The following is a 24,216-nucleotide window of genomic DNA, read 5'->3' as shown; positions in this document are numbered from 1 at the left end:
AACGAGTTTTGGCGCAATGGAGTTGCGGCGTCATCTTTTTAACAATAAGAGTCCAACGACTGAGAAAGTTTTTTCATTAAATTAAAATATTGGCATAGGGAAACTAATGGTACATACATGCCTAAGAAAGAAGTTCAATAAAAATTAAAATAATTTTAATGGTCATATAGTTATAAGCGCAGATACAATTTTTTCAGGGTTTCAAGTCCTTATCAATTTTTAAGTAAATTGATACGTTGTATTAACATAAAGGTTACATGCGTGCTCGACACTCGGGGCGTGAATTGCGGCCGCGACTCAAACAAACAATAAATAATTATTAAGGATGTATATAAATACATCCTTAATAATTATTATTATTGTTTCTGACTTTAAAGTCAAAACTGTCAATAGGTACCATAAAATAAGTAAAAAATCGAGAAAATGAGTTTTTTCTGTTTCCTAGCTCACTTCTATCAGGTAGTTTCATTGAGTCACAATGTAACATGCTACATTAACATGCCCAAGAGCAACAATAACAAGTCTTAGGCTCATCTCACACGCGGTTCACATCTCACTAGTTAACAAGTTCTACTGTATGTTTGAGCAAGTGCTTCCGGAGCTCGTATCCAGTTTGAAATGACAATTCGCAATAATCACATGAAAAGTTTTCGTGCTGGAGAAAATGCATCAATCTCACGTGCCTAGATCGCATTCCGCTAGTCTTAAACGACAGATCGCAATGCAAACATTTGTAGGAAGTTTCCTTTTGGTCGTGGACATCTTTCAAATGCTTCATTCGGTGATAGTATCCGACGAACCTCAAATTGCACAGCGGACATTCGTAGCGGGGGCCTTTTTTATGAAAGTTCCTCGCGTGACTATCTCGCGTTCGTCGACGCGGAAATACTAGGTTACAAACTTTACAGGGGAAGTTACCGATCACATGTAACTCTGTATGTTTTCGGAGACGCAGAGCGTCCATGAACGCCTTGCCACACGTCGAACAGATGTAGTTTTGATAGTGGCAGTTCATGTGCTCGTATAATTTGAGATAATTGTTATGGTCGATATCACATAGCACACACTTCCAGGGGTTATCCAGCCGGAACGGCAGTATACCGTCAGAGTACGACAAATTCAAATCGAAACCGTGTTCAATGGCGTGCTCCCGCATGTGGTCGACGCTCGAGAACGGAACCTCACAGAGCTGACAGGCAGCGTTAGTGACGTCGACGTTTATGAGGGTCATTTCTTTAAACGTTTTGTAAATATCTTTAACATTCTTATGGGTATAACACGCGCGAACGTGACATCGTAATTCGTGGCTTTCCATAAATTGTTCTTCGCAGTAGGCACATTGAAATTTATTCGTCTTCCACTTAAATGGCGTCAGCGACCAACACGCCAGTATCGAGGTCGCATTCTTTTTGGTCATAAAGCGTGCCTCCGCCTTGGCCGATCTTTTGTTAGATCTGTGCTTAGTGGGTTTTCCCTTATCATCTAACAGCTCGTCCGTTATCGTTTGTTGGGCATTTCCTAGAAATAGAAAACTTCATGTCAATTCTTAAAGTTTTTGTATGATTCCAGATTAATTTTATGTTATTAATTATTATTTAATTATGAATTTATGACGTCCCCCGTGTGGTCTAATGACATTGTTCTGATGACATGGATTAATAAGAGGTTCGTATATCTGCATCTCATTGCTCGCCAAATCAATGTGCGTCTATCAAAATATGGTCAATTATTAACTTCTTCTTTAAGGTACGTTTATTCATAACTGACAGTTTAATCGGGTAATAGTTATGCATAAAGGTGGTTTTGCCAGGTATATAGGTAGGTATTGCCTAGTGGTAGGAAGGTCGATTTTCTAATGTTGCTTAAAATAAAAGCCTCTTTTCAGTTACGAATACATAATATATTAAATGATATAATTTTACAGATTACTAAGTCACTTATTAAAAATTATTATTTACAATGTTTTAACTAATACTATGCGGTATAAAAATTGCTTCATTACAGAGATCAAGTTTTAATTTTTAAATACATGATAGCAAACCATTAAATCAAAAAGTAATTGCAGTCGCATTTGTTTAAAATGATCAAACTCCAATGATTGTTGCATAGGTGTCTTTAATATTATTCCTACCATTCATTATGGTTAACGAAACTTTTGACAATTTGTGGAAAAAGTCCTACTTTTGAGTTTTCGTGAGGGTTTCACAAATAGTTACCCCGAAATTTAAAAACGCCAAAATCAGTTGAGCTGTTTTAGCGACTAGCTCTTAGCAATACATTCAGCTGTTAATTGTTGTAATAAAAATTAATTTATTATAACCTGAATAAATACCTACGCAGTCTCAAAATAAAACTTGAGTGAAGCTTTTATTATAAAAGCTCACGGAGTTATAAAACAGTATTTAAACAGCTTTAAAACTACCCAGGAAACAAAATAATTATTATTTCCTGGAAAAACATTATGTTGTCACCTCTAGAGTTAACCTATTAGTCTTACTTGAAACACGACACTTTGTAGACATTTTAAAGTGTGAGTTAATCTTTGTACGTTTTGTATTGCAATAATTTGTTTTTAAGCTAAGTACTCTCATACGGTTTTGCTTGATCGAGCAATAACGTCGAGCAAAACTCGCGGCTCGGGCTTTCGTTCACACATTTAGCATTGCTCGATAGTTTTATTCTAAATCGATATATTTGATTCCATCAAGCCTGCTCGATGCGAGTATACGAGCGGCTCGATGCGAGCCTTCGAGCTGACAGTTTTGCGGTCCTCACAATTTTTACTCGATTTGGAGTAAAACTATCGAGCAAATCCGCAAGTAAGTACTTAGCATAAGACTTCCGTGTTTCAAATGAGCGTGAGTAACTCACAAATATATCCATAAGTACATATTTCTAATCATATTTAGGTCTTATCTTAAATATGTGTATAAACTGTAAAGGAATGTTTTTCTAATAATTAATAAAGTGTTTTAGGAACATGATTATTTTTAATTTTACTTTGCTGTGATAAATGCGCGAATAAATGTTTTACTAAGATATTTTTAAAAAAGTTGCTCAAGAAAAAAGACGCTGAACAAAACTTTTTCAATCTAATCACGATCTGGGGGCACGGCAGTGCCCCCGCCAAGTCGAGCAAAAAAGCGGCACGGCCGTACCATACTTTTCTCGAACCAATTCAGGCTCTTTTTGACCCCCTATAACTTCGTTGTGGATAAACCAACAAGCCTGAATTTTCAGTTGTTAAGCAAGCATTATATAAACACGGTATATTTAAAATTTTATTCAATTTGAACGAGTAGTTTAAGAGCTGTAACTTGTTAAAGTTTCTTAATTTTGTCACTGACTGACTGTCTGACTGACTGACCGATCACCAAAAGTCTAAGGCACTTCTAGCAGACATAGAAACTTAGAATATAATTAGTGTTTAGGGTCTAAATCAAGGAAAAATTCAAATATTTTAAAATTTCTGTCCAGTTTTCTAGATACACTAACTTCGTAAATAACTTTGTAATCCCATATAAATGTATAGGATCAATTGCATGGAGCGATGCATCAATTGCATGGAGCGCAATATACTAAACAATCTAATAATATAATAATTATGTATAAATTGTAAGATACATTGTGTTTTCAATTTTCATGCGATGTCCAAGTCAATCTATTTATTTAAAATGTAAAAGATTTTTAATATTGATATGATAATAACTTACGCACTAACTTGAGACAGAAGGTCCCCTAGGTAGGGACTGAATAAATTAACCGGCTTGGTATTGCATGGATCTCATAAATTTTTACGGTATAAAAACTGAGTTGCGACTTGCGAGACTTGGTTTTTTTACAGAATGTTTTTGATGGGATCGTGTTTTTTCGCCTCGTATTTCTATAAAACACGTGTACACTTTAAATATTAAAAGCTCCGTATTATGTTATTAACTAAGTTGTAATACTTTTTATGTAATTAAAATCATGTTCACCTGGTAATACACATTGGGCCAACGTGTAGTGGCCTACTTCAACTTGGCCATAAGTTAGGAGCGACATTCCATACTCTACACATTGGTCCAATGTCTACAGCAGGATTTCGGCGCATACTCATTTAAAAAGAGAAGGATTGAAAAAGAGAAGGATTTACACACGGCAGACATTTTAGCCGTTAAAATGTTTCTTTGCAACATGCTTATCTAATGATATTTTAGTTGCAAATGTTTTTGAACATTGTCCACACGAAAATCCATATTCAAATTCGTTTTTCGACCGATGAGCTTTAACGTTATGGTGATATTTCTGGGATCTAGTTTTGAATGTCATATGACAAGTCGTGCATTCATACATTTCTGCTCCGGGCTTGTAATTATGAATTTCCATGAGGTGTCTTTTTCGCAATTCCCAAGTGGCAAATCGTGGCTTCTCTTTACAGTACACACACATGTAAGGTAACGTCGTATGTTGACTCTTTATATGCATATTACGTTCCTCCAACGTAGAAAACGTTGCTACACATCTACTGCAATTGTATTTGTTGTCGTGTGGTATTTTGGTGTGTGCAGTGAGAGCGACTTCGGTGATGAATCCCTCCCCACAAGTATCGCATACGTAATTTTGATAATGTTCCGCTGTATGCTTTTTTAAAGAGATAAAGTCAGTAAATTGCATGGAACATATCGCACATTTCCAACTGGACCCATCGTTCAATTTGAAAGGAAGAACGCCCGGTTGAACGTCAATATTGATCGGCTGCTTATGGTCATTCTTTAAGTGAGTCATGAGTTCATCCAATGACTCTATGGGTACAAAACAGAGCTTGCATCGTAGATCTGTTATGTCCACTTTCAAAAATTCTTTTCGTAACTTTCTGCTGAACACAAGTTGGACGTCAAAATTCGCATGATGCGAGGCCATGTGCGAGCGCAAGCCGTTCGGATCATTCGATTGTACTCTACAAAAGACACAGTTGAAGTTTTGCCCCCACGTTCTGAAAGGGCAAGCTGTAGAACATTGCAGAATTATTTCTGTGTTAAATTTGTGTTTTAATGCCTTACCATAACGAGGTTTGTAAGTCGACTTATAGCATTTAAAGTTACGTTCGTGTTGCTTCAGTCCATTTTCGGATAAGAACGTAGCGCTACACTTATTACATGTAAATATTTTAGCGTGACTCCGTAAGTGACCATTTATTTGACTAAATTCTGGAAAGACTTTATCACAATCGAGACACACCCACACACCAGCTTCGTTTTGTTTATAAGGTAGGACCCCAAATGTAACATCGAAATTGACAGCCTTCTCGTGATCACGAAAGAGATGGTGCATAAAATATTCAACACTTTGTACATCTTGCGAACATATTTTACACTTAAAATAGCTTATATCTATTTTAAGGTCATCGACTACTTTATAAAATGCACTATTATAGTCAGCATTTCCGTGCACGGTTTTAACATGATTCCGCAATGCATCCATAGGTTCGAATTCATCGTGACAATAAGAACACATTATTCTATTAAATCTAGTCTTAAATGGGATCGCAGTAGAATGTTTCAGTAAAAGCACAGCGTTACGCCGTTGAGGATTCTGGCTAACTGATCGTTCGAACAATTTCTTTTTAGTTATCCTCTGTTTCTCATTACGAATTTTATCTTCGGGGCCTAAAAAAGAAAAGAGACCACATCATTATTTTTTACTAACCAAAACAGTTAAAAATATAACAGAATATTTAATAGCAGCTCATTTATCAAAATGCTTTTTTGCAATATGTTTATCTAAAAACAATTGAGTCGTAAAAGCTTTAGGACATCCCGGACAAGGAAAATTCAATTCGGAGTCTTTCTTGATTCTGTGCGTTCTCATCATGTGGTTATATTTTCCAGAGCGCGTTTTGAAAGACTTTTGACAAGTTGCGCATTCATATTTGTCCGCACCGGTTTTGTAATTATGAACTTCCATTAGGTGACGTTTTCGTAGCTCCCAATTAGCAAATCTGGGTTTATCTTTACAATATACACACATGTACGGCGTGGTCGTATGCTGGGTTTTAACATGGACATTTCTTTCTTCCAGTGACGAAAAAGTAGCCACGCAACGATTACAACTATACTTATTTTCGTGCGGTTTCTTCGTATGTGCAATCATCGCATACTCAGTAATAAATCCTTCACCACACGTATCACAGACATAATTTTGAAAATGTTGAGTGGTGTGCTTTTTTAAAGATACAAAATCTTTGAATTCATTCGGACACAAGGTGCATTTCCAAATAGATCCATCGTTAAGTCTAAACGGCAGAACACCTAGCTGCGAGTCAGTATTGATCGGCTGCTGGTGGTCATTTTTTAAGTGATCAGTTAGGTTATCAAAGTTTACGATTGGCATAAAACATAATTTGCATTGTAGATCAGTGATGTCTATTTTCAAAAATTCTTTTCCTAACTTTTTATAAAACGCCCTAGAAACATCGTAATTTTCGTGATGGGTAGCGACATGAGTCCGCAAGCTACTGGGATCACTGGACTGAACTCTACAAAAAACGCAATTAAAATGATTCTTCCAAGTTCTAAAAGGGCAGGCAGTCGAATATTGCAGTATAATCTCAGCGTTGTTCCGAGGCCTCAAGACGCTACCGTTGCGAGCTTTATATGCCGCCCGGGAACACTTCACCTGGCGGCGATGATCGCGCAGGGAGCGGTCGGTAATAAACATCGTTCCGCACTTATCGCAACTAAAATTCATGAAATGCGATGCAATGTGGCGTTTGTACTCGATAAAATCGGAGAAAACTTTGTGACAAGAAACACAAACGCACTCGTTGTTTTGATTTTGTTTAAACGGCAAAACACCGAAGCGCTCATTGAATCTCACTAGTTTTTTGTGTTCACGAGATAAGTGAACCATTAAAAAGTCTACATCTTGCATACATTGGTTACAAATTTTACACTTCAAATTTGTTATATCCACTTTGATTAAATTGTCTCTTGCGCGAAAATAAACACTCCGGTAGTCGGAAGCGCTATGCTCGGATGACATATGCTGCCGGAGATGGGAGAGACTAGTATACTCGTCGTGACAAAAAGAGCAGAGAATTTGGTTAAATCTCATAGTAAAGGGGTAGGCGGTCGAAAATCTTAGTATTAATTCAGCATTACAGCGCTGAGGGGTCTGGCATAAGAGTATTATTTTCTTTTTCTCATCGTCACTCTCATTACGCCTGTGTATAGCCAACGTCCCTAAAAACAAAAAAGAAATTGGTCAATTTCATAACCAATTAGGACCACTACGTAATCTATTCTAGATAAAACGTAAAGAGCCTTTCCATAGAAGACATTTCAAGGACACAGTTCAAGTTACAATTCCCATGCAAGTCTGGGTCACAAAATCAAGAAGCCGATCATCGAAAAATATGATAGCTAAGTCAAAACTCAAAACTTATTATTTTTTATTATGACTAAGTTTTTTTTATAAACGTGTTCAGAAAAAGATTGAAAGAAAGAATTTAATTCCCTAATATAAGTCGTTTCTCAAGATTGCCGAATGCCACATGAATAATTATTATGATATTACTTTTTAATATTTTTTTAATATACAATGTGTCCCGACACCGGTGTCAGATTATTTGATGTCTCAAATTTTTTCTATCTGTAACGGTTGTAAAATGACAGACATTTTTTGTTTTTCTCGGACTTTCACACTAATCTGACCAATACTTCTTATATAAATATCCTAAGAAGATAAAAAAGTTGTCATTTCATAGCTAAACTTGTGGACTACGCTTACACAGAAAATACCTTCAGGCTTTACACTAAAAAAAAAACAAAATGCCTACTTATGTACAAAATTCGTAAATGTATCATGTAACTAAAATATGTCGATACATTAGTTATGGGGTGTATCTAGGTGACCTGGAGATATAGCTGGATTATATAATTTTTGAATTCCTAGTAAGTACTACGATCAACTTTAGGGTTCATTAAAATGTTCGTATAGGAAGTAATTTTGTGTATGTATAAAAACGGTAACGTACTGTTTGCATGCTACAACTAAGGTAGTTTTTGGTAACAGAAACCAATCATGCTATCTCGCTCTTACATGGAAAAAAGAATTTAAATATTTTGTATTACGGTCACGGCCTGTTTGCATGCTACGGCTAAGGTAGTTTTTGGTAACAGAAACCAATCATGCTATCTCGCTCTTTCATGGAAACAAGAATTTTAATATTTTGTATTACGGTCACGTACTGTTTGCATGCTACGGCGAAGGTAGTTTTTGGTAACAGAAACCAATCATGCTATCTCGCTCTTTCATGGAAACAAGAATTTTAATATTTTGTATTACGGTCACGTACTGTTTGCATGCTACGGCGAAGGTAGTTTTTGGTAACAGAAACCAATCATGCTATCTCGCTCTTTCATGGAAACAAGAATTTTAATATTTTGTTGTTACAGGTGGCTTTTGATGGGACTCGATCGATTTGCAACTCATGTTGGCATAGAATCAATGCTGCAATTAATCAAGAGCGACAAGCGTCACCTGCTCCTGCCCTACCAGCTGCTGTTGTAAATGCGCAAGGAGTTAGGGTGCGTTTCCACTGACGCGGAGCGAGGCGGAGAGGAGTACACACCGATCAAGCTAATAAATCAAGACTTATTACAATGGTGCGCTGGGTCGTAGAAACTATGTCGGCTGATTCAAGCGAGACTTCAAGATATTCAGAAACAGAGTATTCAACAAACATGTGCCGCATATATTTGAGGATTTTAGAATTGCTGCAGCTTTGATTAATTTTTTTCAAGATCCGTACGAAGACAGTCCGTACTCCGTACACAGAAGATTTCATTGAAACAATCAATCGGAACATACAACGCCCTAATCGTCTGGCCGAGTATGTGGAGGAGAATAATCTGAAAAGACATAGAGTGACGTTTCACAGAATGAGTTTCACGCAAATGATCCCGAAGTTGAACATTTTTCCCAATTAACAATTGAAGACATAATTAAATTATCAATTGGTACATATCACGTGAGGTTAGCACGGTCGTACTGCATTGTACACTTGATAACCACGGGAGTATATAATATGGAAATATATAGACATCCCGCGGCAATAGAGGGCAGAAATAATATTTTAATCAGGTGCAGAATCCATTCACGACACGTAACAACAAAAATATATTATACTTCTATTATGTTTGATGAGAATATAAATGGAATAAACACAATTACAGAATATTACCTATAACTGCTCATGCTACCATGGCAAAAGGACATTGGGAAGTTGTGCACACATTATTAATGTTGTATATTACTTAGGGTGGGCTAGATTTATCAAATATCGTTTTCGGCATCTAAACTGCCCCGGGGCAGGGTGGACCGACAGGATACGGAAACAGCCGAAGTTTAAATTAAGAACATAAACTACGTGTTGCACTAGTACTATGCAATACGTAGTTTATGTTCTTAATTTAAACTTCGGATGTTTCCGTATCCTGTCGGCGCACCCTGCCCCAGGATTAATGGAATTTGTGACAGCAGCAGGCCATGTAGCAGCAGCAGACCCTGTGTCAGGAGAAGCCAAGCAGGATCGGTGGAAGTTGTGACAGCAGTAAGCCTATCAGTATTGGCGGAAGATATGGCAAAATCAGGGCCAGCAGGATTAGCGGAAGTTGTGGAAAGGAAAAGAGAAAGAGAGAGAATCCAGAAAAGAAAAAGCAGTTTATAAAATTCAAAATAAAACCAAAAATTCAGGAGAGTGGCAGAATCAAAACAGAAACAAAATGATTATGGTCCTGCTAGTTCTGATCCAGATGTCTCAATTTGATCTAGAAATAGCTAAAAAGGAATTTCTAAAAAAATTCAAATCTCTTACTTCTGACAGAGATGCAATCGAGCGCAATAAGATGTTACAAAGAGACAGTAGCGAATGGTTGGAAATTCGTAAAAACCTAATTACGGCCTCTAATTTTGGCCCTGTTTGCAAAAGACAAGCATCAAAGGACACCGCGCCGCTGGTAAAAAATATATTATATAAATCGAATATATGTCATGTTGCACCCATTGCCCATGGTATTGCAAATGAGCAGCAAGCGTTGCAGAAAATCTAACAATAAGAAAATGTGTCTTAAGCCCTGTGGACTGTTTATTGATAAAGATTTCTCATTTATTGGTGCTACGCCATACGGGCTTATTGGAAATGATGTTCTAGTTAAAGTTAAATGTCCCTTTTCGGCGTCAAAAATTTGCTTGAGAAAAACTATAGAAGAAAAAAAAATCCAGATATTAAAATATTATAAAAAGACACACGCTATAACAATCAACAAAAAAAGTATTGGTATTTTCAAGTGCAAGGACAACTGCATGTAACAGGGCGACAGTAATGTCTATTTGGTATTTATGCGGGAGAAAAAGAACCAGTACACATCGAAAGAATTGAAAAAGACGACGAATTCTGCAAATCAATGATGGAGTCCAAATTATCACATTTTTACCATAAATGTCTACTGCCAGAAATTGTCAATCCCAAACATACTCGTGGTATGCCTATACGGAGTCTTACAATTAAAGATTTATACGAATCCACGGAAAGTAAAGAAAATGAGAAACCTTTACCGGACAACATTTCTAATTTACAATGCGCTGGGCTATCACGTATCTTGCGAGAGCATTGCGATAGCAATTATTGCGCGATAATTTCGTATCACGTATCAGCCAAAACAATACGATTGCAATCGATCGCTATACATGACACCATGGTTTGTGACATTCATGACATCAACGTTACTGGATTGTTGATCGCTATTTTTACGTGATAAAGTAGCCGATTTAGATTAGTAAGTATAGTAGTAGTTATAGGTTCAGTATGTGATCGTCAGGGATGACACCGTCCGCAAACCTCTTAAACCTACTTATGACGGTGCATACGAGGTTTTATTATTTTAAAGAGGTATAAGGTATATGGTATATCTATCGACAGACTTAAGCCTGCATACGACTACGACGACAAATGATATTGACTCTAGCCCGAACGTAGAAGATCATAGAGCCTAAAAACTTATAGTTTCGAATTCGCTACTACGATTAAGCCAATTCTTAAAAAAGATTCGGAATGTAAAATTACAAAATCAAACTACGAAAATTCACGCGTAAGCCGTTTGCCGTGTGATTGATACCATTTACTATTATTTTAAAAACTTTGTGCCCAGTTGCTTTTTGTCATTGAGTAATAACTAAAAATTTCACAATAAAATTTCCAATACCGTATTCGTATTGTATTGATCATTTTTAAATGTATAATTTTATCATTTCTGGAAACATTCTCATAGACTATAGTAGTCTTATATTTTCTTTTTGGGGGACTATCACTAAAATTTATAAAAATGGGAAAGACGTACAGTAAACAGAAAGAGATCGTTATCGCCCAAAAAAAGATAAACAACTGTTAGAAGGTTCGGCGAAATTTTTTGTCAACTACGAAGACTGCGCGAAAACTTGGAAGATGTTTAAGCAGGCATTAATAGAGGAGTTTGGTGAAGATGTCTACATCCTGCAGGTTCACAGGGTTCTTTATAAGACTTAAAAGAAAAAAAGAATCGCTGCAAGAATACGCGTATAAAATGTTCTAGATTGCAGCGCCAACAAGACTTAACGTGCGGGATAACATTCGATACATAATTTTTGGCATTCCCGACACGCCTTTAGACAAAGCTGTACTGTACGGAGCAAAATATGAGCCAGCTCAAGGAGAAATTTTTAAGAATATGAGAAAATCAAAATAAATTGCGCTATGGCGAAGCGCGCCGAGGATAAACCCAAAAATGAAGGACCACGAAGGTTTGTCCCAAAAATGGAAGAGAAGATATTATATTGTTAGAAACGCAGCGGAGTGTGCGTTGAATTCATCGAACAAAAGCAGAGTATGTGTTGAAAAGTCAAGGTCAGAGATAGATAAAAAATTTATAATCATTTTTATGTGAAGCCACGACGTTTAGCTCCTTCCTTCATATCTCAACATCTAAAGATATCGAGTGACAGGCTCATTTAAGGAGGACTTGGGATTGTTGATTCCACTGCCTTTGTAGTTTATTTCTGTATTCACATTGAAGCCAAATATTTTAATCTAACATTTAAAAATTCACTTATAGGTTGGTACTTGGTTTGTATGCTTGGCATAGACTTGTATCTTCTTCAACATCTTACACACTCTAGCTTGCGTGACCCCTCTACATCGAGCATACATCTTATTGCATAGCATATAGTAATTGTTTCTTAGATTAGCGGTAAGACGACCGACGCAGAATCTAGATATTATAGTAGGTATGAGTTAGATGTTATTAAAAGACTGCAATATTTGAAAGTGAACTTGTTAACGAGTAAAACAAAGATTGTATTGTATAATTTTCAACCATTGATTATTTTTGGCAAGAGAGAAAACAACAGCTATTAAAGAGTGAGAACTTCATAATATTGTTGTTGAGAGATTTGATTTAAAATTACACATTTGAAATGGTGCAACACGTTGTGTTGAAGCCAAGGAATATTTGTCTACAAAAAAGAGATTGTTGATAGCGTGGGAAATAAGAATTGAGGGGTTTAAGCCCGAGTATAAATAAGATATAAATAAGAGAATTACACGTAAGAGAGCCATGCTTCGGCACGAATGGGCCGGCTCGACCGGAGAAATACCACGTTCTCACAGAAAACCGGCGTGAAACAGCGCTTGCGCTGTGTTTCGCCGAGTGAGTGAGTTTACCGGAGGCCCAATCCCCTACCCTGTTTCCTTCCCTACCCGCCCCTATTCCCTTCCCTTCCCATCCCTACCCTCCCCTATTACCCTATTCCCTCTTAAAAAGCCGGCAACGCACCTGCAGCTCTTCTGATGCTGCGAGTGTCTATGGGCGATGGAAGTTGCTTTCCATCAGTTGACCCGTTTGCTCGTTTGCCCCCTTATTTCATTAAAAAAAAAAAAAAAGATTTTGATTGTATCGAGGAGTCCCAATCTATCCTTACTTCTATCTATATCTTAGAGAAGTAGGTACGCATAGTCTTAGTTAAGAGTTTATATAATATAGTTAGTCGTAATTTAGAGTTGTTCAGGTACGGAGACCTGACGTAGTTAAGACGGAGGCAAGTTGTGCCCATTGTAATTTGTACTTGTTGTAAGTTGATGTGAGTGAATACACTGGTGATCGATCTGACTGCGTTTCCTTTACTCAACATCACATTAAGTATCAACCACCACCCACACCGATATACCATATCTAATGAAGTCTCTTTTCAGAGATGAAAACTCTTTTCTCAGACAATACTTTCAAAACAATGATATTTTTATTCTAGACAGGGGATTTAGAGATTTAATTAGTTTGTAGGGCTTGCAACTTTAAAACATATATGGCAGATTCGCTGTTTGAGGGTGAACATCAGCTCATCACTGAACAAGCAAATAGGTGTCACTGCGTGACCATATGCCGTTGGGTAGTACTTAGTAGAAGTAGTTAATGGCTACTTCAAACGAGACTACAAAATATATAGACAAGATTTCTTTAATAAATCTGTACACCATATGATGCAAATGTTCAGTATAGCTGCAAGCCTCTTAAATAAATTCGGTGTTCGATTATGTAAATAAGTTATAGTTTGGTTTGTTTGTAATAGTGATAATACTTAAAATATTCGTAATAATTCGTGTAAGACCAAAGATAGTAGTAAAGATAGTGTTTGATTAAATTAGCTCGTGATATGTGTTTTCATTCAAAACCAAAATTCCTAAATAGTCAAGAGAGGTAAAATCTAAAATAAAAGAGGCAAAAACAGAGAGATGGGATCGACTTCTGAGCGAGTAAAAGCGTCTCATGTGGCCTACTGGCCACTCGCGAAAGCCACGGAACTAAAAGGACACGGAGAGCACTATGCCTCCACTAAACAGACCTGACCGTCCTCCTGCACTGGTAGACCAAGACAAAGCAGAGTGCTTAGCAGACAAAATAGAACAGCAGTGTCGGCCGAGTACCATACCGATTGACCCCTTGCACCTTAGGCATGTGCAAAATGAAGTCGAAAACCGACTTGCGTCACCACCGGTGGACCCAAAAGAGGTCAAGGACATTATTAAGTGTCTAAATGCCAAAAAGGCCCCCGGCCATGACGGCATCTCGAATAAAACACTTAAAATGCTACCTTCCGAACTAATTCAGCTCCTTGTGAACATTTTGAACGCCCTGCGCATAGGGTGTTCATTCCCTGATCTCTGAAAGATGGCTATCATAATAGGTATACACAAACCGTGCAAACCTCGGGTGGAACCCAGTAGCTATCGACCAATTAGTCTTCTCAGCTCTCTCGGAAAAATTTACGAGATAATCATCCTAAGACGTTTGAAAAAAGTAATAAACGACAAAAACATTTTACCCGACGAGCAGTTCGCGTTCCGAGAACAGCTCAGCTATCCCGATCAAGTACATCGCCTAACGGAGTACATTCTCGGTCCTCTCACCCTCCCTGTACAACCTGTACACATCAGATATCCCCCGGCATCCTAGGGTACAAAGGGCTATGTTCGCAGATGAAACAGCCCTATTCTGTGCTCATCTTTCCACCCGACTAGCAGTCAAATGTCTTCAGCAAGCCGTCACCCAGCTGGGCGAATGGTTCTTGAAATGGAGAATAGAAGTTAACCCCAAAAAGAGTTAATGCAATTCTTTTTAGTGATAAAATGAAAAATAATGTAATGCATCCCATCAGCCTGTTTAACAACACCATACCTAAAGTCAAACACGTAAAATATTTAGGAGTAGTCCTGGACATAGACGTTGTTATTTACAAATTATACGCTCTATCAAACTCGCGTAGTAAAATGTCCCTCAGACACAAAATCACGCTATACAAGACGTGCATTAGAACGATACTCACCTATGCGTGCGTCTCTTTCGCACACATAAGTGATGTACAAATGAAAAATTTGCAAGTAGTACGAAATAGATTTCTGCGACTGGTAACAGCGCCCCCTTTTACATGAGAAACATCGACTTACACAGAGACTCACAATAAAAGCTTACATCAAAGAATTTGCCGAAAGATTCTTTGAGAAGGCCAAAGTTCACTCAAACCGTCTCATAAAGAGGGCAGCAGAATACGAACATGATTACGGTACATACAGATACCCACACAAAAGGCCGAAACACATTTTAGCCGATCCCGTAGATAGTATAACTGAATACGTAACGCACTGGTTAGAGACAAAGAAACACAAAAAACACGCACCCGCGTACGCCTGCTGTAAAAACGGGACTCTATTACTAAGACTTCGTTGTCTGTCCGACCGTCTGTCTGTCTGTCTCCAGGCTGTATCTGAAGAACCGCTATAGCTAGACTTCTGAATTTTTCACAGATGTCACAGGTATATCGCTATAACAACGAATACTAAAAATAAAAAATATTTAAGAGCCCATATGACCTTAACTTGACTACATACTTTAACCTAGATCTCAAAATCTGTAAGGTCTAGAAAACTGATTTTTTGACACAAGTAACTTCAGTTCATGAAGATTAAATGCTCAAGACGAAAACACGATTACTCAAAAAATGCTCGATAGATTCTTTTTTACAAAAAACCCTGTTTTAGACACATTTTTGCTTGGCTCTTCGAAGTTTGCTGTCTTTTCTTTAATATTTTTTAATATCTAAAAAGGTATTGATAAAACCTAAATTTGCTCAAAACACTTTTTTCATAATCATTATAGTTCGTCTTTTATTCAAGTAAAACTAACTCGGCGATGATTCCGCGCCGTCCTTTTTCACCTGGCATATGAAAGACGGGCGTGAGTGTGAAGAGAGAAGGACGATGTTTGATTTTTAGAGTCAGGTGAGCTCTTAATGGGAGCTCCCATACATTTTGCCTTTTTGCTCGTAATCAATAATGCCAACAGGTACAATCTTAGAATGTTTGACACGGTAACATAAGAATTTTAAACCTCCAAAATAAATAAGACCAGCCAAGTACCCAATTACTGTATGAAATGCTTACTTTTTAATTTGGTAGGATAATAATAGTTAATAACTCCGTCGCAAAATAAGAGATGGCGCTTATAAAGCTTTCGCATCAAATTTTATCATAAATTGTACTAGATGTCACTACTGAGTTATTTGTAACTAAAATACATATGTAAATATAAAAAATTTGACAATCTTTTATGAAAATAGCACTTGGCCGATTATCTTCACTTTTAAAATTATCAAAAAAAAATTATAATAATAAAAATCAATTTATTAATTCAACACATTATGATTAAAAGACTTAATGTGGCTTTTGAGGCTAACTTTCTGTGCAAATTGTTTTTTACAAACACCACAAACAAATCTTTTTTGTTCACTATGAATCCACATATGCTGCTTTAGACTTTTCCTAGTACCGAACAATTTAAAACACACTGTGCATTCGAAACTTTTTTCTCCCGTGTGGCCCCGCATGTGCTCCTCCATTTTGGCCTTACTAGCAAACTTAAGATCGCAACAGGGACACCCGAAATATTGATTAGAATGGTTGACACTGTAGTGTGCGTAGAAGAGACTTCTCTTTTCATACTTCTCGCCGCAGTCTGGACACGTATAAGTGCGCTTTGGACGTCCATGGACTGCGACTAAATGGTCCTGCTTTTTCTCCCACGATTGAAATCGCTTCCGGCAGTACACACAACAGAACGGCCAACAGGCCGGACTCGTGCTAATGTGCTCCTTCTTCTTCTCGGGCGTAGCAAAGTCTTTCCAACACTTCCTGCAAACATTACTTCCCGAATGACTACATTTCATGTGGTATTTTAATGCCTCACACCTCAAGTAGCTTCGTCCGCATATGTCACAGGTGTATTTCAAAAAGTGGGATGTGGTGTGCCTACACAATTTCGTTATCGTAGGAAGTTTTTGATTACAAATGACACATATATATTTATTCAAGTTCAGTTTGTACGGTTCCACTCCGAGATCATGAGTCAAATCGAGGGTGAGAAAATTATGAACATCGTGTAAATGTTTCGCAACGTCACCGACAGATTCAAATCCACAGGAACAAAGTCTACATTTCAAATTCGTACAGTCGACTTTAATATATTCTTGGCAATTCGGTCGATGAGCGAATGCTGTGGATAGCCTGAATGTGGTGTGTTCAGTATCCATATGGTTCCTAAATTCTTTTGGATCTTCGTAGTTTTCGCAGCAATAAACGCATAACATCGACTCTCCTCGTAGTCTAAATGGATAAAGCGTCGAGTGTTTCAATACAATCTCAGCGTTTCTTTTGACCTTTTCTTGACGTGGGTCTTGTAAGTCTAGAAAAGAAAGAAAACTTCTTTTTACCGACTTCCAAAAAGAAGGAGGTTATACGTTCGGCTGTGGAAATTATTTTGTAAGTATGTTTAACGATTACTCCGCCGTTTATGAACCTATTTAAAAAAAATCTTTGTTGTATAAGGTATTCTTCCGAATTGGTTTGTGTTCCATGTTCACAAAAGTGGTGGTCTGATGATGGAAACCATGAGGAATTGAGGGGACTCCTTGAACTTCAAATGGCAACATATTATGGTTAATCAACATATTAGTTTTATATGATGTATTTGCTAAGAAAAAGTAAGATTTTGCACCATGGTATACCACGGTTCCAAAGGTGATAACATAACTCCTGATTCCTTATGGAAAAAAATATAAACAATAATTGGATACAAAGTTTAAAAAACTAAAAGCATAAGCTACTATGCTATTTACATTAATCATCATCATCATCACCACACTATGCATCATCACATTATGATCCTGTTATTATTAGTACTTTTCATAGTGTTATAGATCGAGACTGATATTTTCGATCATTAAGTATTCTTCGTTTATCGATTTTAATATTATTTTGTACTTTAACCCATCAATCCCCAAGCAGCAGCCGGCTGCCGCATAATAATTGAAAATCTATATTCGAATTTGATGTTATGGCTACCAAGGTGGAAATTTGATTGCTCTAAATTTATTGTGACAATTGTAGTGACAATGAAAAAATATTACTGAGTACAGAATAAGAATTACATAATTCTTATTATGTACTCAGTAATCAGTATTTCTGTTCTCAATCTTTATAATTTTGAAGTCGGTACCAGTCCTATAAGTTGCAGTTATATTCTTTCATTGAAAATTTGATGCACATACATTTGACTTAAAAAAGATCCACTGTTAACACTGTGTTACTAATTATATTCTGGTGGGCCCGCCTGACGTTGTTCCACTCACATCATACCTATTACAGTTTAGTTAAAATTGTCAAAAAAAAATTGAAATAAATACATAAGTAATAATGTTTTTTTAACTTTCTTTCAATATTAGCAAACTCAACTTAAAATAAATTAGCGAAATCCGTTTGTTTAAGTCTAGAGAATAGCGCATAGCTCATTAATAACATCGAATAGCAACTCCGTTGCGCCAAAATTCGTTTATCGTGCGGGAACCGTACCTGTTTCCGGGATAAAAAGTAGATACCCTTTGTCATTTCCCGACTCAAAGTATCTCTATACTAAATTTCAGCAAAATCGGTTCAGCGGTTTGGGCGTTAAGAGGTAACAGACAAACACACAGACACACTTTGTAATTTATAATATTAGCATGGATAAAGAAGTAATGGAAATAAAACTTGAGTAATTTTATTATTGTAACATTTATTTTTAATTACTAATAACAAAAAAAAAGGTGTGTTCTACGTAATAAACATTTAGGGCCTGTTTCACCACTTTCTGATAAAGCGCCGAATACGCTATTCGCAACTTTTTTCGCAGATTCTTCTTACTTGATCTGTCAAGGTAGGTGGAGAGCCTATTCGTCACTTATCAGGAAGTGGTGAAACAGGCCCATAAATTACACATTATATTAATCTTTCGCTACAACCAAAGCCGTAATTACTATAATATAAAACGAGGCTATTAAAAATAGAAATGCCTTATGCGCGATGTAACTTAATTCACTTATAAATAACAAAAAATATGTTTTACTTTTTTACATTAAAAAGATATCTGTGTTTTAGGGTCTGTTTCACCACTTCCTGATAAACTGCCAGGTAGGCTGTCCAAAACTATTTTGAAAGATTCTCTATACTCTATCTGTCAAGTTAAGTGGTGGATAGCCTATTCGGCACTAATCAGGAAGTGGTGAAACGGGCCCTTAACCATTTTAATTTAACACTGTTCATATGGTAATAGAGAATATTACTCGACGGTCAGAACTCAGAGCAGAGGGACCTACTAGCACATACAGTAAATAATGCAAAATGTAACGTGACACGTCTAATCTTTACTATATGTAAGTATAATAATAAATATTAAATGTACACTTCACAAAAATTTAAACTAGGCTAATTAATAAAGAGAATGGAGTTAAATAACACATCCATACGATCATCAACAAATTTTTTTGTTTACCTACTGTCTATGCTAGTACTGCACTCTACCAAGGCATTTTCTTTATCGCTTCTTTATAGAATCGTCGATCATAATGTATGGAATTGACATATGCGTTCAATAATACGAAGTTGACGTTCGACTCGTGTAATGTCAATTTTATACATTTTGATCGGCGATACTATAAGGAAGTGATAAAGAAAACGTATTGGCTAATGCTCAGTTTTCATTACCATAAGGGAATATTTTACAAATATGAATATGCCAGCGGGGCTAAAATGGTCGCTTTGAAGAATCATGATATGAATCATAATATGATCCATTTTTCTAAAATCGCAAAATGCAACTCTGCTTGCAATTCATTTCTGTATTTTTGTACTGATTTGACATTTGTCAGTTTGACAGTTTTGACAATTCATTTGCTGAATTGATTGAGAGGAATTGCTAAATGTGACCATTTTAGCTCCGCTGTATTCGTAGGACGACATAATAGCATCTTCATCAGTGCGCCTAGCATGCGCCAACGAGAAAATTTTGTTTACATGTTTTCTCGATGTTTGATTGTTTGTCTCTTCATCTCTATAGAGTATAGACCCTTACATGACATACATTTTTGTGTAGATCTGTCGTCAAAATAACACATTTTCATCGAGTTTTGTCGAGATTTTGACATTATGAGAAGATTAGTTTTTAACTACACTCGATAGTACGCATGCTAGACGCACAGGACGACATTATCTAAGCCTTACTGTTGAGGATCTGATGACTAATATACTAATTTAATATTAACCAATACAAACAAACGTAGAACAAATAATTTTATCAAAGTCATTTCCTAAGAATTTAAGTCAGTTATTCATTTCAGCTTCTGTTTTAACCACATTATATAACATTATTTGGGCTTTACTATTTTGCATTTGCTCGTAGTTTTCAATCTCTGGGTGGTACGATTTCATATGAGTCTTCCAACTCACTCTCTGATTGAAGTGTTTATCACAAACCGTGCAACAAAACCTCTTCACCTCACTGTGGATCCACATGTGTTGGATCAAATTTTTCTTTCTCGAAAACGATTTGGGACAAACCTCGCAAGGGAAAAGTTTTTCTTTCGTATGAACTACAATATGCTTATGCAGCGCCGTCACGTTGACGAATTTTCGACCACAGTGCGGACATATTTGACTAGCATCCGTGTGCTCGGCGTAGAAGTGTTCCGCGTATGTATTCCTGGACGGAAAAGTGGTGTCACACTCCTTACACAAGTAAGTCTTTTTGGCGTAACCGTGTACGTTGACCATGTGGTGCTCCTTGCCACTCCATCTCATGAATCGTTCGGGGCACACGCTACACTGGTATGGCCAACATTTCTGGGAGGTTTCCATGTGTTTCCTTTTTTCTTCCAACGAGCCGAATGTCATTTTACATTTTCTACATATTCGCTCGTCGGATATATGCGTGAATCTAGAATGGTTGTGCAAGGTGCCTTTAGTCGAGAACATTTTGCCGCACTCTTCGCACGTAAAGTTCTGAAAATGCGAGGACATGTGCCGACTTAACTGTCGCAAACCGGGGAAATTCTTTTCACACAGCGCACATTTCGCCTTATCGTCGTCCTCAAATTTGAACGGATGTAATCCCATATCGTGGGAGAGATCGAGTGTTCCCTCGTGGTGATCGTTAATATGTTTCGAGAGCGTTTCGATGGTCTCGAAGGTCTGATCGCAAACGCGGCATCGCAAGGCGGTGCAATCGACTTTTAAATACCCCTCGCTTAAACAGTGCGCGAAAGCTGTGTCAACGTTAAATTCTTTGTGGTCGTCCTCCATGTGCCGCCTGAACACGGAGGGTTTCGGGAAGGTTTCGCAGCAATATACGCACATTAACGACGACCCAGGTAATCGGAACGGATACGCAGTCGCATATTTGACGATAACCTCAGCGTTTCGACGTGATACGTCTAGAACAGACAGAAATGTCCTTGATCATTTTGAATTTTAACATAATTTTAGTTATCTTTTCAGATTACTTCAGTAATAATAATCAAAGAGGAAATGTTATTGTGCTCATTTAGTGCCATTACCATAGTTAATGCCTTTTACGGTACGAATTTAGACAAACACGATTTATATTTGTCTCTTTATTAGTGTTAACAAGATCGTTGTTGTATTTTTTAATAATGTTAAATACCAAAGTCATTTCTACTCCTATAGCATTTTTAAACCATCTAATGATATCTGAGCTTCGGTGTTCAGCATGTAGTCATAATTATCTAATTCGGGATGATGGGACTTCATGTGCATTTTCCAGCAAACTCGTTGGTTAAATTGTTTATTACATAGAGTACAGCAGAATCTCTTCGATTCGCTGTGTATCCACATGTGTTGTATTAGATTTTTTCTCCTCGGAAACGATTTAGAGCAGCTGGGACAAGGGAACCGTTTTTCTTTTGTATGTATTACTACATGGTCCTGCAGATCATTCTTCGTTTCAAACTTCCGAGTACAAAAGGAACACGAAAAATTGTCTTCGGTGTGTGTTATTTTAAAATGTATTCGATACTTTCGTCTCTGCTCGAACGACTCCCCGCACTCCTTACAGACGTACGACCTTCCAGCCCCGTGCGCTTCCCTCAGATGCGACAGTTTAGTCGTCCATGTCACGAATCTTTCCCCGCAATGGGTGCACATATATTGCCTACAATTCTTCGACTCGCTCAGGTGATTACGTTTCTCCGCCATTGATGTGAATGTCGTTTTGCATTTCTTGCATACTTTTCCTTGGCTGGTATGAGAGTAACTGATGTGTTTTTTTAAATTTGTAACAGTGGCAAAACTCTTTCCGCAAGCTTCGCACGTATATTTTAAAAAGTGTGTCTGGAGATGCCGGCTCAATTGTTTCATACACATACATTTTGTATTGCAAATCGCGCACAATAGCTTATCCCGTTCCAGCTTAAACGGCTTGATGCCTAATTCGACATTTAAATCGATCGGTTGTTTGTGGTCTTTAAATAGATGTTCGGCGATGTCTGATACGTTTTCGAATCGTTCCGAGCACAGACGACACCGAAGGTCGGTGACGTCTACTTTGATACTTCTTCTATAATCTTCTGTCACATGTGCGAAGGCCGTGCTGAGCTTGAAAGTTTTGTGTTCCTGGTCCATGTGTTGCCTAAATAGCGACGGGTCTTCGAAACTATCGCAGCAGAACATACAAACCATGTTATCTTCGGGGAGTCTGAACGGATATGCCGTTGTATATTGGACTAATATCTTCGCGTTGCACCTCTCCACGAAATATGAATCTTTTTGTTCTAGAACAAAAAAGAAATTATCCCGGTCATTCCGTTTGTTCTCATAGACGTCGTTCAAGTACCAAAACAGATTAAAAATCTTTTTGAGAGATATGAACTTGTTGAGGAATATAAGGAAAGAAATATTTATTTACTTATTTAAGTGCTCATCATTAAAACTTAGAACTTAAGTAACCTACTTAATTTTTTAAATGGGCATCGTCGATTGGCAATTTATTTATCACATTAAAATATCTACGTTGCAAAATAACGGTCTTAAATAGTTAACTGACGTCAAAAGTTCACTAGCTCCGGGTGGTAAGACTTCATATGAGTTTTCCAACTGACTCTTTGATTAAATTGTTTATTACATAGAGTACACTCGAATCTTTTATGCTCTCTATGTATCCAGCTATGTTGGGCCAGATTCTTTTTTCTCGAAAACGATTTCGAACAAACTTGACACGAAAATAGTTTTTCCTTCGTGTGCGTCACTCGATGTTCCAATAGAGATCGCTTCTTATCAAACTTGAGGCCGCAGAACGAACAAGCATAGGTGTCGCCCGTGTGCGATAATACAAAATGGGACCGGTACGTGTTCCATTTGTCAAAAGTGGCGTTACATTCCGGGCACGTATACGTTTTAGGAGCTTTTCCGTGAACTTGGGCCATGTGTTCGAGTTTTAATTTTCTCGAAACGAATCGTTCGCTGCAGCACGAACACGAGAGCGGCCAACAGCGCGGGGACTGTAAGACGTGTTGTCTCCTCTCTTCGCAGCTCGGGAAAGACAGTTTACATTTAATGCATATCTTGAATTGAGTATGCCCATAGAGTAAATGGCGCTGCAGATTTTCTTTATTTATGTAAGATTTGCCGCAGGTCTCGCATGTATATTTGTGATAGTGGCAGCTCGTGTGTCGGCTCAGCTCGCGCAGACTCGGGAGCTTCACGTCGCATAGAGCGCAGACCCAGCGCTCCGGGCCCAATCTAAACATTTGCATCCCCACTTCGACTTTCGGGTCCACGTCTTTGTCGTGAGCGTGTTTCAGATGGGCGCTGAGTAACTCCAGATTATCGAAGGTATCCGAACATATCCTACACGCCAAATCGGTGCAGTCGACTTTAATGTATTCACTACATGTGTTGTTCAAATGCGCGAACGCCGTGTGCACGTTGAACGTCCTATGCTCCTCGCGCATGTGCTGTCTGTAGTACTTCGGATCGTCGTACTGCTCGCAGCAGTAGACGCATACCATGGAGTGAGAGGGCAACTTAAACGGATATGCCGTTGAATATTTCAAGACTACCTTTGCGTTGCGGCGAGCCACTGTTAACCAATCCATCTCTAGAACAAAGAGAAGAGACTCGTGACAATGCGCACTTCCAAATCGTTTATCTTCCGTAGAAATTAGTAAGGACTCGTTAACGTTTCATTAAATATTAACCAAGTTTCAAGCACGGTGATATAACATAACTGTACCTGTCTTACTAGTATTATCATATCGTCAATATTA

General features: G+C 37.6%; 1 protein-coding gene across 13 annotated transcripts in view; it reads right to left on the bottom strand.

Moving 5' to 3' along the window:
- LOC121725454 (gastrula zinc finger protein XlCGF57.1-like) overlaps positions 1–24,216 on the bottom strand; it is a 95,295-nt gene that overhangs the window by 22,418 nt on the left and 48,661 nt on the right. The window contains exon 5 of one of the 13 annotated variants that reach the window (XM_042112455.1): positions 367–1,518. The exons of 7 other annotated variants lie outside the window; for them this stretch is intronic. In XM_042112455.1, coding sequence (XP_041968389.1) covers positions 557–1,518 — 962 coding nt within the window. In that variant the 3' untranslated portion in view covers positions 367–556. 5 more of the 13 variants (XM_042112444.1, XM_042112451.1, XM_042112449.1 and 2 more) reach the window with 5 other exon arrangements.

The sequence above is a fragment of the Aricia agestis genome, chromosome 3 (assembly GCF_905147365.1).
Source record: "Aricia agestis chromosome 3, ilAriAges1.1, whole genome shotgun sequence".
NCBI lineage: Eukaryota > Metazoa > Arthropoda > Insecta > Lepidoptera > Lycaenidae > Aricia > Aricia agestis.
The sequence above is the reverse complement of the archived record's forward strand: the minus strand, read 5'-3'. Positions and strand labels throughout refer to the sequence as shown.